Source organism: Podarcis melisellensis (assembly GCF_964234715.1).
Source record: "Podarcis melisellensis genome assembly, chromosome: 14".
NCBI lineage: Eukaryota > Metazoa > Chordata > Lepidosauria > Squamata > Lacertidae > Podarcis > Podarcis melisellensis.
In genome coordinates, this window is record NC_138546.1 from 46,367,122 (window position 1) to 46,384,179 (window position 17,058).

General features: G+C 50.9%; 1 protein-coding gene across 1 annotated transcript in view; it reads left to right on the top strand.

Annotated features, from left to right (window-relative positions):
* The first annotated feature begins 257 nt into the window (after positions 1-257).
* UNC13C (unc-13 homolog C) overlaps positions 258-17,058 on the top strand; it is a 130,585-nt gene continuing 113,784 nt past the window's right edge. Inside the window, exons 1-2 of the mRNA XM_081887843.1 lie at positions 258-454; positions 6,643-9,850. Of these exons, the coding sequence (XP_081743969.1) occupies positions 6,877-9,850 (2,974 nt within the window). The 5' untranslated portion in view covers positions 258-454; positions 6,643-6,876. The remainder of the gene's footprint in view (positions 455-6,642; positions 9,851-17,058) is intronic.

A 17,058-nucleotide genomic window follows, 5' to 3' on the forward strand; every position in this document is an offset into this window, starting at 1 on the left:
CCTGGCCTTGGGGAGCCGCCTGGTGGGCGAGGGCGCGGAGCAGCGGAAGGGCTTCCCCCACCCGCTGGCGGCACGTGGCCCTGGAGGGCCCGGCCGGCCTCGCTCTGCCGCCGGACCCGGAGCTCCCGAGGCGGCGCGGCCAGCAGGGGGAGGCGGCTGCGTCGGGGCGGCCGAGACCTCGCGGGCGGGGAGAGAGGAGGAGGAGGAGGCGCCGAGGAGGCGGAGGCGCTGCAGTAGCAGCGGAGGAGGAGGAGGAGGAGGAAGGCAGACGAGGCGCGCGCTGCTCCGCTCCGCTGTGCCAGGCGAGCAGGCGAGCGAGCAACTGGCTGCTGCGACTGGCGCGATGGGAGACCGAAGCGGCGCGGCGTGGACTCCTTTCCTCGGAGCCGGCCGTGGAGGCGCCCTGCTCCGGCCGCTGACAGGAGCCGCCGCCGCCGTAACCGTACATTGCCCGGTAAGTCGGCGGAGGGACGGCGGAGGGTGGGCCGGGCAGCGCCGCGGAGAGACGCGCTCGCTCGCTGGCCTGGGAGGCGCCAGGCGGTGGGGAGGCAAGGCAGCCGCCGAGTCCCAAGGGAAGCCAGCCGCCCTCCCGGCGCGTCCCCACGAGGCGGGCGGGATCAGCGGCGGCGGCACACGCCTCGCCCTTGCCCGCTCCTCGCCGCCGGTGCCACTCCGGGCTGAGCAGGCGCCGCGGCGGGCTTCTTCGCGACCCCGTGGAAGAGGCGCCCAGCCCGCCGCCGCCGCCGGCTTCCAGCTCCCTCGGAGTCTCCGCTCTGGGGCTGGGGGGCTCTCCCACGGTGGAGGTAGTTCCCCCGACTCTTACGTGAGCTGCTGGAGTATGGAGGGGCGAGAGAAGCCTTGATGGCGACTTCCAGTGTTAGTGGAGCCCCCCCCCCCCCGCCAATCGTCTCCGGACGGATCCACGGAGCTTTGCGAAAGAGGCTCTTCCTGAGCGAGGACACCTCGAGGGCTGGCGATGGGCAGGCGGCGGCGGTGGACGGAGGAGCAACGTCGAGATGTTGCCCGATGTCAGTTTTCCTTTTGCAAGCTGGCCGAGTTTGGAGGGTCTCCTCGCCGAGGGAGAGCCGGGAGGATTCAGCGCCCCCAGCCCCCTCCCCCGAAAGAGGCGATTGATGGAGCAAAATGGTTTAATGTTGGAGCTCTCCGTCTCCTGCCGGCGAGTTGCGAAGCGGGCAATAGATCAGGGCGCATTAAAAGCAAGCGACGAATTAGTGAGATGGAAAGGACTCCTAATTACCCTTCGGAGTTGACTCCAAAGTAACATCGCAGGAGACAAATATGCCTTCCTCAGCAGGGGAGGGTTTGCTAGGACATTGGCATGGCCCCTTCTCTTTGGTTCAGATCCTTCTGCCCCCAGGGGACAGCTGTGCACACTCCTTCTGCACTCTTGTCCTCAGAAGCCCCTTTTCTCCGGGTCTGGGAAACCCTGATGCTGCCGGAAGGTGCTGTCAGAGGGTCTCCCCTGAGCCAGTCCCCTGTGCTTGGCCACAGAGCTGTGGGGAGCCTCAGCACCAGCAGGGGCCGGGCTGCTTGGCAGCAATGTGTCTCCACTGCCCCTTGTCACTGTTGGTCAAGAAAAGGGATGGTGGCGGCAGCAGCAGCAGCGGGGTGGGACCAAACTACCATCCTGCTGCCCCAGCTCCTCTGTCTTCAAGCTGTCTTCCCAAAAGATTCCTTTCAGTCTCTTGCTTCTGAGTGATATTAGCAAACCATGGAATGTGGCCAAAAGCTGGGTTTGAGCCTAATGTCTACGTCATGTGGCTGCCAACATTGGGGCCCCAAATTCTGTTTCGCATTGTGGCGGGGGGGGGGGGGACCTCCGCTATCACCTGTGTGCAAACCCAGCCTGGACCGGGAGGGGTCTGGCTTCTTCGCACAGAATTGGGTTCCCAGGGTGAATCTGGAAATCTTTTGGCAAGGCTCTCCTGCAGTGGCTGTTATTGCTATATCCTCTTGAGAACATGACTGGAGACACTTATCCATAATGCATCTAATTTTGGCCAGGTGTTGGACCTGTGTCAGGTTTTTCTCACCAGAGTCAAAGTCGCCCCAACCCTCCTCGATGGAGCAAGCAGACCCCTATGATCCAGTGAAGAATCCAGCCCCATCATAGGGTATTGAGTGTATTTGCAGCATGACTCTGCAGTTAGCGGGGATTCATTGATGTGGCCTGTTCTGGTGGCAAGGTGGGGGAGACTAAGAGAGAGCAGTGGACAATATCAATTTTCCCAGAAACTTGCATCATCTTTCTCTGTGTAAACCTTGTGTTGGAGTTTGTAGGTGAGGTGGGAGCTAAAACCAGCTGTTGGAGTTTGTGGGTGAGGTGGGAGCTAAAACCAGCTCCATGGATCCAGACAGATCCACGGAGCTTTGTGAAAGAGGCTCTTCCTGAGTGAGGACAAGTCGAGGGCTGGCGATGGGCAGGCAGCGGTGGTGGACGGAGGAGCAACGTCAGATGTTGCCCAATGTCAGTTTTCCCTTTGCAAGCTTGCAGAGTTTGGAGGGTCTCCTCGCCGAGGGAGAGCCAGGAGGATTCAGCGCCCCCAGCCCCCTCCCCCAAAAGAGGTGATTGATGGAACAAAATGGTTTAATGTTGGAGCTCTCCAACATTACCCTTGGAGCCAGAGGGTCAGAACCCCGGAGTGACATGACACCCCACAGCAAACTGCGCACCTGTTCTTCCGACTTGTGGCTGCAGCTTGGTCCTGGCCTAACAGGGCTGGAGATCAGGCTCAGAGAGGGTTTCAGCTCAGATGCAGACCACTCCAGGGGCTGGTGGGTGCCTGCCTTCTGCTGTGTGGGGTTATCATTCTCCCAGCCAGTTCCTGAGCTGACTGATTATTTTTATCTAAGGATTTCTGCTGAAGGAGGTTGTGGGTTGGGGCTGCCTATTGATAATCCAGTAACAGCTTTCTTCCCCCTCCCCACACCAGTGAGTGGCATGCACAAGGAAAGGCCTGTTTCAAACCAGTCTCTGGAGTGTGGCAACTAAGCACAAAGTTCCTTCTCCTACAGTTCCTTTTGTTTGCCCTGCTCAAGGCAGGGGACAAGCTCCAGCTGGGGACTCTGCTTCCCCTATGGCCACCAAGACTTCTCCCCTGGTTTCGTTCTGCTGTGGGCCAGTCTGAATGGAGCCTTTCCCCCTCTGATGCCTGGGTGCTTGAAATGCATTCACAGTTGTTGTTTTCTGGGACTTGTCACATTCCTTATAACGGTGTACCAAGAGAGACTCCCTACATCTCTTTCCACAAATCCTGGATATAGCCTATCTGAGAGATGGAGAACTTGGAGCACTCCAGATGATGCTGGCTTCCAGTCTCGGTCAACCTGACCAATGGTCAGGGAAGGTGGAAAATGTAGTCTTGCAAAAGACTCCCCCAGCCCTGACACACACTTCATTCAAATGGGTTAAGTCTGCTGAACCCTATTAGTAAAGCTGTCAATATCGTGTTAATTGTGCACTGGACATCATGCCAAAAGGCATTCCTGGAAGCCCTTTGCACACTTGTTGAAACGGCAAGTGCTTTGAGCAAATGCAAAACTTCCCTTGGCCAGAATATCCTTGGCATCCTCAGTGTCCCTCTTTCGCTTTCCCTTCTGGCTGAAGAATGTAAATAGCACCAGAGAGAGACTCAAAAGCAGTCCAAGGGTCAGCACCTCTTGGGGTGTTGCTCTTTGGCCTTTAGAAGCTTCTTCGTGGTATTCCAGTTTTAAAAATATGCCCCTTTCATAATAGGGGACAGCTGCCCCCCACTTAAGAGGACATACCATGTGTGTGTGTGTGTGTGTGTGTGTGTGTGTGTGTGTGTGTGTAAAGAAAGAAAGAAAAACATCAAAAATACATTAAAATGAAATCTATATATTCATTTTAATGTATTTTTGTTGTTGTTTTTCTTTCTTTTTCCCCCCTTTTACTTGCTAGGAGGTGATGGATATTTGTTTACTTCTATATTTCTTTTCTGTGTGTGATGTATTAAAAGGACATACCCTATTGATGTATTTCACCAAATTCCCAAAAGATCAGAATTTCCCCAAAATCACACACACACCTGTTCCTTCCCTATCTGAATCTCTTAAGCACCCTGCTTGCCCCCACCCACCTGTGGCTTATCTCCCTGAATCCACCCCCTCCTCCTCTACCCATTCATTAGCCCCATATAGACAAATTCAAAGAGAGATGCTGGCTGTCCTCCCTCAGGCCCAGCACACTCTTCCCATGATGGCCTTTGTCACTCAGCCAACCACTTCCATTTCCGTTGCAGGGTGCAGCTGATCCCGGGAGCAGAAGAGGGGCGGGATGGCAGCCCCTGCTACTGCAGATCCCCATTCATTCCCCCAAATGAGTCAAGGGGATTTCTTCCCTGAAAGAAGCACGTGAAGTTGGCCTGGCCAAGCTTTAGTAGAGTCATCCTGCCTGCCCTGTTGGGGAGAACAGAGTGGAGAAGCCAGGGCCACACAGTGAGGAGCGGGTGGGTGGGAGCCCAGAAGCACATGGGTGAGAGGGAGACAATGCCCAAGGGCAGCACAAGTGAGCAGGGAGGCGGCAGCATCTCCCATCAGTGGAAAGAGAGATTTCCTAGGTAGAAACACCACACAGCTCCCTTTTAAATCTGAGGATGCTCCAAACACCCCCCTCCCCCCTTCTCTCCTGTGTCACTTATGAATCTTGTTCCTGCATGAGAGAGGAAGCCAGTAGGAAAAAAGGAGATGGAATGGGGAGCAATTTTGACTCTCATTGCTGTTTTAATATATGAGGCTTTTTCCACTCGACTGAGAGATGTGGAAAATTAAAATGTCATTAAAAAGAAAATTAAAATGTCATCCTGAGCATCACTTCCAGCGACACCCCTACGGTCAGGATGAGATGCGTCAGTTTAGAAGCTCCTTATTCAGAAACTCCCATTGAAATCCCTTTTTTGGTAATTTGAAGGCTCTTGACCACATGGAATGCCAAGAGCCACCAGGGTCTGGCACAGACTGCCGAGGCCACCTCATTCCTACCCTTCTGTCATTATATCCTCGTGTTACTGTCTTTTTCAAATGGTGAGGGCCCATCAAAGACCTCATAACTTCTGTCTCCTGCTGATGCTCAGCTCTGCATCCCGCCATAAGTTTTGGTGGGTGGAATTCATTTTGTTGTACATGAAGTCGGTGCTACCAAATGAGAACTGTGTGCCGATGAGCTTCTCTAAGATCTGCCTTGGATTTCTTGTCTCCTTATTGACTTCTGTGCTCCACTGAACTCTCCTTAATCTTTCCCATGGTTAGCAAAGCACGACTGGGTTGGGGGCTGGGCTGGGAGCAGCTAGATGTATGCAACCTCTGCCTTTTTCCTGGGCCTTCCAAGCCTTGTGGCTAAATTGCAAGCACTGGTAGGTCCGCTCTGGGAAGCTGCTTGCAGCAGAACAAATGAGATATTTCTGAATGAGCTGTTTTGACTCAGACAATCATTTCAGGTGTTCAGATGTTTACAAGACAAATGCTTGGAAACCGTATTTAAAAATCTTGGTACTAAACACTGTAAAGTTAATTGCAAAAATCAATTTTTTGCACCCTGCATTAAAATAGTGGGGGAAGGATAAATCTCAAGGATTAATATTATCCACAGGGTTGACAGGACAAGACTGTAACAGCTTCTGAAGGGGGGCGGTGGGGGGTGTCAGCAGCCTTGTTAGTCTGGCAGCAAAAACAGCCCAAAGGCCTTCAGACACCTGGAAGGCAGACATGCTGCTCATTGTATAAGCTTTGTGGACACCCATGTCCGCTTCATCAGAAGCAAGCTTGTTTCCCGATACATTTGTGCGTCTTGAAGGGTCTTTTGCTTGCTTCCTGCATGGCCTGAGAGTCGCCGTTCTTTCACTGCCTGCAGTTGCACATTGCATAACCATCCTTCGCATCGCCGGAGTCAGCGGTGGTGCCTGGCTGCAGGAAGTGCTCTTTGGCTGCTCTCGTTCTAGCCGATGCGAAGGGCAGAACAGCTGAACTGTAAGAATCCGTAGGCAGAGGGGGAAAGCACCAGCCAAGCTGGCGACTGGCTGAGTTTGCAGAAAGATATCTCAGGGTCCAAAAACTTTGGGGTGTCTTTTTTTAAAAAAAGAAAGTTACGCATGTAAAAGTATCCCTACACGTCCTCTGTGCACTCCTCAAAGCAATTACTTGTAGGCAGTCTCTTGGATTTAATGTGCCTACCCCATGATGTCTTCTGAGCGAAAGGGCTGCTCATACTTCAGTCTTGCTGAATTTAGTCAAATTTGTTTCTGAGTAAGTAGGAGCTAACAGCCTTTCCTCCTCCTCCTAGTCAAGATCCCTCTTAACTCTAAAGCTGTGAGGTCTGAGTGTGCCATGAAAACCTCTTGCATGGAAATAACTTCCTCTTGATCAGCTTTTCATGTTTAGTTTGGAAGTCAGATTTCATCCGTGAAGTTTCTCCTAAGATCAACGGCCTGTATTAATATGCATTCAAGAAAAGCAGATTCTTCAAATGTATCAGTTTCATTCTTTAAAATCCCATATTGCAAAATGTCAGGTGTTGTGAGCAAGTGTCCAGCATTTCTTGGGCACGTATCTGAAATTGAAAATTTTGGTTTGGGAGCCATAGTAACACCTCTGCTTTCCTTCTAGATGCTGCAGAGAGCGATGGGGATCAGGACCCAAATTTGCTTCACCTGTGGACCTCCCTCAGGAATTGGTTTCTACTGATTTGCTGCCAGACTATACAGAAACGGTGCCAGCGCCCAGGATTAGCCCTTGCCGCTGTCAGCGCGATGACCGCCTGAAGACTGTGTTGGAAACCAGCATTCTCATGGATAGAAAATTGCCATCTCTGTGGGAAAAGGCCCACTGAAATCACCCTCCATGGTTTCTGCTCTCTTTAAGAGCCTGATCTCTTCCTACATATATAAGATTTACAAAGGAATGTTTACAAAGAAATTGGGCAATAGTACAAAGAAGAAAGAGAGCTGTCAAAGCAAACACGAACAAGAAGTTCCCCAGGTTGGGCACATAAAGAATCCCAAGTTCTCAAACACTTTGAAAAGCACGGTCAAAAAGATCGCCAAGTGCTCCTCCGCCCGTAATTTGTCCACCGAAGAGGAGGAAGGCAACAAAGAATTCTCCCTCTCCCCGACCTTCAGCTATCGGGTGGCAATTGCAAACGGACTGCAGAAGGGTGTTTTCTTGACAAATAACAATGAGGACCCATTCCAAGATCTATCTTCCAACGAGAGCTCGTATTCAGAGTCCTTAAGCGAAGTCAAGGGCCCGAGTAAGGACCAAGCGTATTCGTCCCACACGATGCCGGTGAGACGCAACCGGAAGAGCCTGAACAGCCTCGCCCCCTCGGACGGGAGCTCTGACGGCGAGCGCACTTTGCACAGCTTGAAGCTCGGGGCCTTGCGGAAGCTGCGGAAATGGAAGAAGAGCCAGGAGTGCGTTTCCTCAGACTCCGAGCTCAGCACATGGAAGAAGACCTGGGGCCTCAGGAGCAAGTCCTTGGACAGAACAGCTCGGGCCCCCAAGTCCAGCGCCCTCGAACCCAGCTTCAGTTCCACAGGCTGTATCAGCCAGACCCACGATGTGATGGAAATGATTTTCAAGGAGCTTCAGGGAATCAGCCAGATTGAAACCGAGCTCTCTGAGCTGCGGGGGCATGTCAACGCCTTGAAGCAGTCTATTGATGAGATCTCCAGCAGTGTGGAAGTCGTGCAGAGCGAGATCGAGCAGTTGCGGACGGGCTTTGTCCAGTCCAGAAGGGAGACGAGAGACATCCATGATTACATCAAACAGATTGGGCACACGGGAAGCAAAGCCAGCCTGAGGTTTCTCAATGTCCCGGAAGAGAAGTTTGAAAATGTTGAGCATGTGGTGTGTAGAATTCTAGTGGAGAAAATGGGGTTTTCTGAAAGCCCCAATCCTGTGAAGATAGAATTTGCCCAGCGGGTGGGGCACCACAGGGAATGCCCCAACGCCAAGCCCAGACCCATTCTTGTGTACTTTGAAACGCCCCAGCAAAGAGATTTAGTTTTGAAAAAATCTTACAAGCTCAAAGGAACTGGCATTGGGGTTTCAACCGATATCATCTCTCACGAGACAAAAGAGAGAAAGGACAGAAGTCTGCCTTCATCGCAGACGTACGAAAGCATGGACATGAAACTGCTGCCCGTTGACCTCAAAACTAAAAGGCATGCCTGGGAATCCCCTGACAGCAGCGACAGGGAACTGGAATCGGATATAAACCGGAACAGTTATGCAAAGATATCCAAATCGGCACCACAAATGAAAAGAAGTACCACAAAGGCAAGAGAGGAGTCTTCAAATAGCAGAATCCTTAAAGGAGCTTCAGATGGTAACACTGTCCCAAACAAAATAAATTATAATGAAGAGTCACCAGGGGCTGAGAGCCTACAGGCAGAGTCCAAGGGCGGCTGTTACTCCAGCATGACCCCTCTGTGGCAGTCGCAGAATGACTTTGGAACGCTTAAGCTCAGCCGTTCAGAATCTGACTTTACTAAACTCTGCCAGTCATACTCCGAAGACTTTTCAGAGAATCAGTACTTCAGCAGAACCAATGGCAGCTCTCTCTTGTCTTCCTCTGATCGAGAACTCTGGCAGAGGACACATGACGACCCATCCAGCTGGGGGGGTGGTTCACAAGAGCAGACGTTCAGTCAAGGTGGCCCCCCCTACAGGGTGGAGAATGAAGCGGAGAACACAGAAACGGTTGACAGTGGGCTCAGCAATGGGATCATGTGTGCGTCTGGAGACAGGAGTCATTACAGCAACTCTCAAGTCTCCTTAGAAGATGATCTCTCTCCATGGAAAGACTGGAATCAGCTGGAACAGAACACGGACTTGGGGTTAGATTCGTCAACACAAGAAGTTTTGGCTTATGACTTGAGTAGCTCTTCTGACCAACAGGTAGACTATGGTCAGATTTCTGACCTTCAGTATGACACTGAAAGTTATGATTTTGCCCTGGATAGCAACTCTCCCTCTGGCCCACAGTTCAGTAACGAAGCCGAGAGCCAGTGGATTGGCCAGTATGACGACTACCAGGAGACCAATGCCAACACACTGTATCAGAACCAGAACAGGAAGCCCATGATGTACCGAAGCCAAAGTGAGCTTCCAAGTGACGACTCTGAGGAAGCCCCTCCTAAGTCTTGGCACAGCAGGCTGAGCATTGACCTTTCGGACAAGACATTCAGCTTTCCAAAATTTGGAAACACTCTGCAGCGGGCCAGGTCAGCCTTGGAAGTGGTATGGAATAAAAGCACACAGAGTTTGAGTGGATACGAGGACAGCGGGTCATCTTTTATGGGGAGGTTTCGAACTTTGTCCCAATCCACTGCTAACGAATCCAGCACAACCCTGGATTCAGACGTTTACACAGAGCCTTATTACTACAAAGCCGAAGATGAGGAAGACTACAGTGAGCCAGCTGGAGAGAATGAAACGGATTATGTGGAAGTCATGGAGCAAGTTCTTGCTAAACTGGAGAACAGAACTAGTACCAATGAATCGGAGGAACTGGTCCAGGAATACGAGCCAGAGCAGACTCCCTACGAAAGCCCTTGCGCTGTTTCGCAAGAGGATGACACTCCTGACGGCTATTTCGATGCCGGTGTGGTTGGTGGTGATGTGATGGAATTCACAGAGGATACAGTTGTTGAAACAGAAGCAGAAGCACAGGAAGATGAAAATCAAAATGTCCCCGAAGTTCCTGTTCAGATGCCAGTGAAAAAAACAATTCGGCCTTCTTTCAAAGAAGCTGCTTTGAAGGCTTACAGGAAGCAGATGAGTGAGCTGGAGGAGAAGATCCTTGCTGGAGGTACAGCACTTTTGACATTCTTAAATGCATAAGTGTGTATTTGTGTGTATCTATACATATGTAAAAAGCAAACACACACATCGCTAAAGAACATGCCTTGGGTTCTGTAGGTGCTGCTATTACTCCTGTGGAATTCTGTATCACAGAAACTATTTAACTTAAGGAAGAAGAAAAGATGTTGGTTTCAGTGGGGGAATTTTGTAGCTTAACCCAAACATTACTAGTCATCCGACCTAATCCACAATTCAGTTAAATCCAAAGAGTTCAGATTCTTCATCCCACTGAAATTGATTGAGTAAATTAGCTTAAATCCATCCAAGTGTGGCTAACTGAATTGTAAATCAAACTGTTTGCATGTGTCCCCCAAAAAGAATTTCTTGATGGTTGAAATGTTATCCTTCTTAATGTATCTTTCTCTGTCTTGAAGCGATGAATGCTTTACATATCATGTACTCAAACCCCTTCTAAAGCGCAGGATGGGAGCATCCTCATTCTGGAATCTTTTCTGTAAAAAACAACAACAACAAACCTGTGGGAGTTCTAGAACTGATTTCTCAAGATCTTTTTGGCCTGTCCAATTCATTGAACAATTTGCTGTCATTTACTAATCAGTAAGTGGTCCAGATTGTGTCCTAAGAAGAAAAGGAGATCTGACATTCAAGAGAGGGAAATAAATGGTGTGCTTGTCCAGCAGAGATCAAAGAGGCTTCAGGAGAACTTTTAGGCCTTCAAACATTCCCTGAGCATCGGACCCTAATAGGGGACATGTTCCTATGGCTCTGTACCATGGGGCCTCCAATTCAAATGCTCAGTTGGTTGAATGCCTTTGATGCGCCTCTAGGCCAGGCATTGCCTGTGTAAGGCACATTTTTGGGGTTGCGGAAGAGGAGAGAAGTGCTCTGTTGCATTCAGCTGTTCTAGGCTAGCCACATTGACATGGTTTTTCAGGTTGGGGCTATGCGTGTTTTCCTACAGCTTTCAATCAAACCTTGCATTTTCATAAGGTGGAGTGTTCTAATGGGTCAAGAGGCAAGTTGTGTGAAAGGAAACCCTGTCTTTTCTGTTGGGATCCCCTTCTGACTTCAGAGCTGCCTTTCTGTTCCCCACAGTGGCCCTGAATGTGGGTGGGGGGCCCATGCCTCCCAGAACATCTCTTCCCAGGCAGGGGAGCTTCACCAAGCATAAACCATTGGGGGGCGAGCTGAGGGGCTGCACAGCCTCCTCTTCCCAAGCAGGTATGCTGGTGCTCACTTTGCACAGTGGTGAGGTTGGCCCCTCGCTTTGATGGGCTGCCCCCCTTCTTGAAACGAGCAGGATTGGCCCTAGAGGGGGAGCTGCACCTTGCACTTGTTGGACCCAACAGGGGACTGCTGTGGGGAGGGATCCTGTGAGTCCAGAATATCTGGAGGGCACCAGGTTCATGGAGGTTCAGAGGAAGAGACCAATGGAGCAAAATTTTCTGGGGTTGCCTCTCCCAATCTGCCAATACGGCAGATGACTCCCTTGAGTTGCCCATATAGAGACGTCTTCGCTCAGAAGGTTTTTAGTTCTGTTGAGCCAGAAGTCATCTCTTCTCCTGCAGCCTCAATCTATGCAAATAGTCTTGGCTGCCGCCCTCCCCACTGCCCAGCCACAATCCATAATGGCAAAGCATCTCAGGACATGGATCCAGGAACTTGAGCTCTGCTGATGTAAACAAGCCGCCAAGGGGGAGTCGGGAGGTGTGGGGGAAATGTCCAGGTGGGAGGTGCTGAGCTGGATCAGGAGCAGCCTCCATGTGGCTTAATCTTCTGTACCACCGCCTGATCTTCATGTGAAACTGGCCACGGTCAGCCTCCCAGCTGAGATGAGAGGCTGGGATGATGCATCTCTCCCTCTCTTGTCTGCTGTGGTCCATGCCAGATTCTTCCTCAGGGCTGGTGGAGGACATGGGTGGCCTTCAGATCTCCATGGATTCTGTGACATTCTTCCCACAGCCAAACAAGGAGGGGGTGTTATTTTTGGAGCCATTGATTGGCTAAGGTTTCTTTGCAACCATGGGCATCATCACTGTAGCTTTGCCCAGCTCTTTTAAATACCGAGTGGGGATGGAGGGGGTCTTCTAGACCAGGGGTCCCCAAACTAAGGCCCGCAGGCCAGATAAGGCCCGAGGGACTCATTTATCCAGCCCACGGTGATTGCCGCCACCTGCTCTTACCAGCGCTGCGCTGCGCGACTGTCCACTTCCAGGTTGGAGGAGCACTGGAAACAGCTTGTGCACAAGCTTTATTTGCGCATGCGCAAGCGTTATTTGCGCATGCGCAAGTGCTATCTGTGCATGCGCAAGTATTATTTCCATTGCACATCCAGGTTGGAGGAGGCCCGGGCACATGCGCACCTGGAAGTGACCTGGAAGTGCACTGGAAATAGTGTGTGCGCACATGTATGGGCACGCGCTCCCCTGTCTTCCGGCCCGCCGCACGATCGGTGCTGGAGACAGCGGCCTGAAGCGCGCTAAGTTTGCTGGCCCCTGTTCTAGACTGTGTTCTAAGCAGGGCTTGGGTGGCCCTTTCTTCCTTCCTGCAGGCAATGATGCTTCCCTGCATTCTGGCCTCTGATGCCTGTGCAATCTTTCAGTCTCTGCATGTTTGTGCAGTGAGGCATCTCAGTCTACTCCACTTGGGAGTGTGTTGTGAAGCAGCGGGAAGCCGCACCTGAGGGTGGTGGGAACCTGGTTCTGATGAAGCGGTGGTGACTTCCCTGCTGGGATCCTGTGAGGCTTGCTGGGAGCAGCTCAGCTTCAAAAGGCACCAGGATCCCACTCTGCCTGCCGACTTGGTGCCCTCCGGCTGTTGAGGACTACAACTCCCAGCATGCCTGGCTATTGGCCCTGCTAGCTGGGGCTGATAGGAGTCCAACACCCTCTGGAGGGTATCAGGCTAGGGAAAACTGCTCGCTGCTCTGGGAATGAATGGCTGGAGGACTCAGACGCTGATTTGTTTCACTTCATTATCTCCACTTGCAAGCCCTGGGGTGGTTGTTCATTGCCCCCTGTCCGACTGTCTCTTGCTACTCTTCCATCCTCCCACAAAATGTTTAGTCATGGTTGAATCTTGCTTCTCCTCTTCAGGCTGCTGTTCCTTCCTTGCAACTGCTGTTCTCTGGCCTCTCTGGCACTCCCATCTCTGGGAGGTACCAGCCTGCCTCCTCTGCTTCCATCTCCTCCTCTTCCGCACTGCCTCTTTCGCTCCTCTCTCCTTTGCTTCTGCCTCCTCACCCAGATTCCTTTCTCTCCTTCCTGCTGTCCCTCTGCAGCCAGGCTCCCTTGGATGTGGCCATATCCTTGTCATTTTGCTCATCATTCATCTTCCTCCTCCTTCTCACTCTCCCTCTTTGCCAGCCCCTTTCAGCTTGCTCCCTTGTTGGGTCAGGTGAACAACCCATGGCCCACTAAGTCTTGCTCCCAGTGAGCCTTTCTGAAAGGGGCTTGTCTTCCCCTCTCATCCCATAGCTGATGAAATCCCAGAGGATGCTTGGAACCTGCAGGCCAGTGTGCCACTTTCATCTGGAATCTGCAATCTACAGATGTTCATCGCATCTGCAGTTCTTTGGATTCCAGGGGCATCTCAGTCTGGGGGATGTTATGGACCTCATTTTTGGTTTCAGCTTCCTAGTCCTGGCTTGTTGCTTCTCCACATCCCCATCATACTCCTTCACGGTGTGCAACAGCTGCCTCCCTTCCGTGTCTTCAGTCCCCAACCCTTTTTGCATTGGGGAGTTATGGCTTTCCTCCTTACATAAGACTCAAGACAGGCTGGCCCTAGGAAATGGGCTGAGCAATGGGTACCCTGCCCTGCCCGCTACTGAGATGTCAGGAGGCCATGAGGTCCAGCTGGGTTTCAGTTCTTCTATTTCATAATAACATAGTGAAACAGCACAACAGTACCAAATATAACAACATGCAAAGATCAGGGCCTCCGCAGCCCATTTTCAATAATAATAATAATAATAATAATAATAATAATAATAATAATAATAATTTATTATTTGTACCCCGCCCATCTGGCTGGGTCTCCCCAGCCACTCTGGGCGGCTTCCAACAAAGATGAAAGATACACTAAAATGTCACATATTAAAAACTTCCCTGAACAGGGCTGCCTTCAGATGTCTTCTGAATGTCAGGTAGATGTTTATCGCTTTGACATCTGATGGGAGGGTGATCCACAGGGCAGGCGCCACTACCGAGAAGGCCCTCTGCCTGGTTCCCTGTAACTTGGCCTCTCGCAGTGAGGGAACCGCCAGAAGGCCCTCGGAGCTGGACCTCAGTGTCCGGGCAGAAGGATGGGGGAGGAGACGCTCCTTCAGATATACTGGACCGAGGCCGTTTAGGGCTTTAAAAGTCAGCACCAACACTTTGAATTGTGCTCGGAAACGTACTGGGAGCCAATGTAGGTCTTTCAAGACCGGTGTTATATGGTCTCGGTGGCCGCTCCCAGTCACCAGTCTAGCTGCCGCATTCTGGATTAGTTGTAGTTTCCGGGTCACCTTCAAAGGTAGCCCCACGTAGAGCTCATTTCCAGACCAATTTCAGTCCTATTTTATTCAAAGAAATGCCCCTGTGCTGAGAGCAAGGCTCACGGGTGGCAGCACAGCCTCCTTTCAAGTCTGGCTGTCGCCATGGCCTGTTTGGCTTACCTGGCTGGCAGACCAACCTGTGCCCTGGCCTGAATACAGGCACTCCATCAAAAGTGTGCGATGGGATTTGTGGAACACAGGCCAGGCTCTTTGGCCAGGGATTTTCAGGGCAAAATGAGAATGCAGAAAAACTTGGCCATAGAGTTCCAAAGATACTTTGAGTGACCCAATGATGGGACAGTTCATAGAATTGTAGAGTTGGAAGGAACTCCGAGGGTCATCTAGTCCAGCCCTCTACAATGGAAGAGTCTCAGCTAAAGCCTCCATTTGCGCTTCCATGGTAGATTTCTGTGCAGATCTGGTAGTGCTCCTGAGCCTGCAGGGATTAACAATCCAGCAACAACTATGTGCTTCTTCAGGCTTCTGTGGCCTCTTGATGGAAATAGATTAAAATATATTCACCAGAGCTGAGATCATACCTGGGCGTGAATGTCAGCCTCAAGGGCATATTTAGACATTGCCGTGCTCATCCCGCTGTGGAAAAGAGCACAAGTTAATCTTTTAATGCTTGGATGAAAGGCAGCCCCCCCTCCTTAGTTGCACCGCATTTGAATATTTCTCCATCATTGCATTTCGGAAAGGGAAAAGCAGCCTCCATTAAACTCAACCCACGGCAGACAGAGCAAGCAGCATTCCTGAACGACAGAGTAGCTGAGCTAAGGAGGGAGGTGGGCTCACTGGAGAGCCACTTTCTTGGCGCTGCAGAGTCCCTGGAGTCTCCTATCAGCCCCCACCCCAAGCAGCACACCGAGGAAGGAAAAGGAATCATAGAATGGAAAAGTAGGATGGGCCCCCAGAAGTCATCTAGTCCAGCCCCTGGCCAATGCAGGAAGTCTGCTGACTGATGGGGGCAGCCATGCTGTGCTTGGGAACCTCCAGGACACAGTACTCCAGGTGACGTCTGACCAAAACAAAATAAAGCAGCACGTTAAGTTCTCGTAATCTGGACACTCTCTTCCTGTTGATCCAGCCCAGAATTGCATTAGGATTTTTGGCCGCTGCATTCCAGGGCTGGCTCCTACTTCGTTTTATATTATTTTTTTAAATTTAATGTGCTTGTATCCCGCCTTTCTTTAAAAAATGGGATTCAAGGCGGCTGACAAGATTTAAAAACATAAAATGACACAGTACAGTAATAAAACCCAACCTAGTTAGAAGCAATAGTTAAAATATATCAAAACAGATTTAAAAGCAGCATTAAATGATGGTCTGCCCTGACAGCAGCCCAGTGGTCAGCATCATCTGCCCCTTAGTTTTGAAAGGCCTGTGTGGATAGGTCTTAGCCTGCTGGCAGAAGGATAACAGCAAGGGAGCCAGTCTTACCTCCCTTAGGAGGGGATTCCATAATATGGTCTGCTAAGATCTCCAGGTCCTTCTCCTGTGTATGCTATCAAGTCAAGTGTCAGTCCATCCTGAAATGCAGAAAGACAGCTGAGGGAAACAGGTGGAGGTAGGGGCAAAAAGGAGAAGAGTATGCCGTTATTTCACTTACAATTTCCTTATTTATTTATATTCTTTATTTAAATATTTCTAGACCACAGTTTCATAAAAGTGCAGCAAGGCGATATGCAACAAGCGAGATCAATAAATGCTGGTTGGTTAAAAGAAAATCCATATTCCAGAGGCCTCTCTAAATCATGCCACTTTTAGAGGACGTCTAAAAGAAGTCAGGGTCGGTTTCTGCCAAACCTCTACTGGCAGGGAGTTCCACAGGGCAGGGTTTGAAGCACTAACAGCACAGTCCCTAGTAAAGGCCAACTGAACCTCAGGGGCCACATCTGAGTGCCCCATCAGAGAATCTCAGCGATCAATGTGGAGCATACGGAATTTGCATCCCAAGCTGTTTCAGGATTTGTGAATTGACGCAGGAACTTTGAGCCGGACCCAGTTGCAGATTGGCAACCGGTGTGTCTCTCTCAGCGGCACAGGGACATGTCAACCGTTGCCTACTCCTGTGAGCAATCCAGCTGCTACATTTTGCACCAGCTGCAGCTAATAATAATAATAATAATTATAATTTATTTATATCCCACCCTTCCCAGCCAAAGCCGGGCTCAGAGCAGTTAACAACAATAAAAGTAACACAACATTCTAAAATCAATTCCTTTTAAAATCAGTTCAAAATCAAATTAATAGCAACCATTGGGCTGGAGTTCTGTGAGGATTGCCAAAGGAGGGGGTCAGAATGTGCCCTGGCCAAAGGCCTGGTGGAACAGCTCTGTCTTGCAGGCCCTGCGGAAAGATGTCAAGTCCCGCAGGGCCCTAGTCTCTTGTGAAAGAGCGTTCCACCAGATCGGGGCCACAGCCGAAAAAGCCCTGGCTCTGGTTGAGGCCAGCCTAACCTCCCCGTGGCCCGGGACCTCCAAGATGTTTTTGTTTGAAGACCGTAAGGTCCTCCGTGGGACATACCAGGAGAGGCGGTCCTGTCAGTACGAGGGTCCTAGGCCATATAGGGATTTAAAGACCAGTTACAAGGGCAGCCGGGATGCAGGTGGTGCTGTGGGTTAAAGCCTCAGCGCCTAGGACTTGCCGAT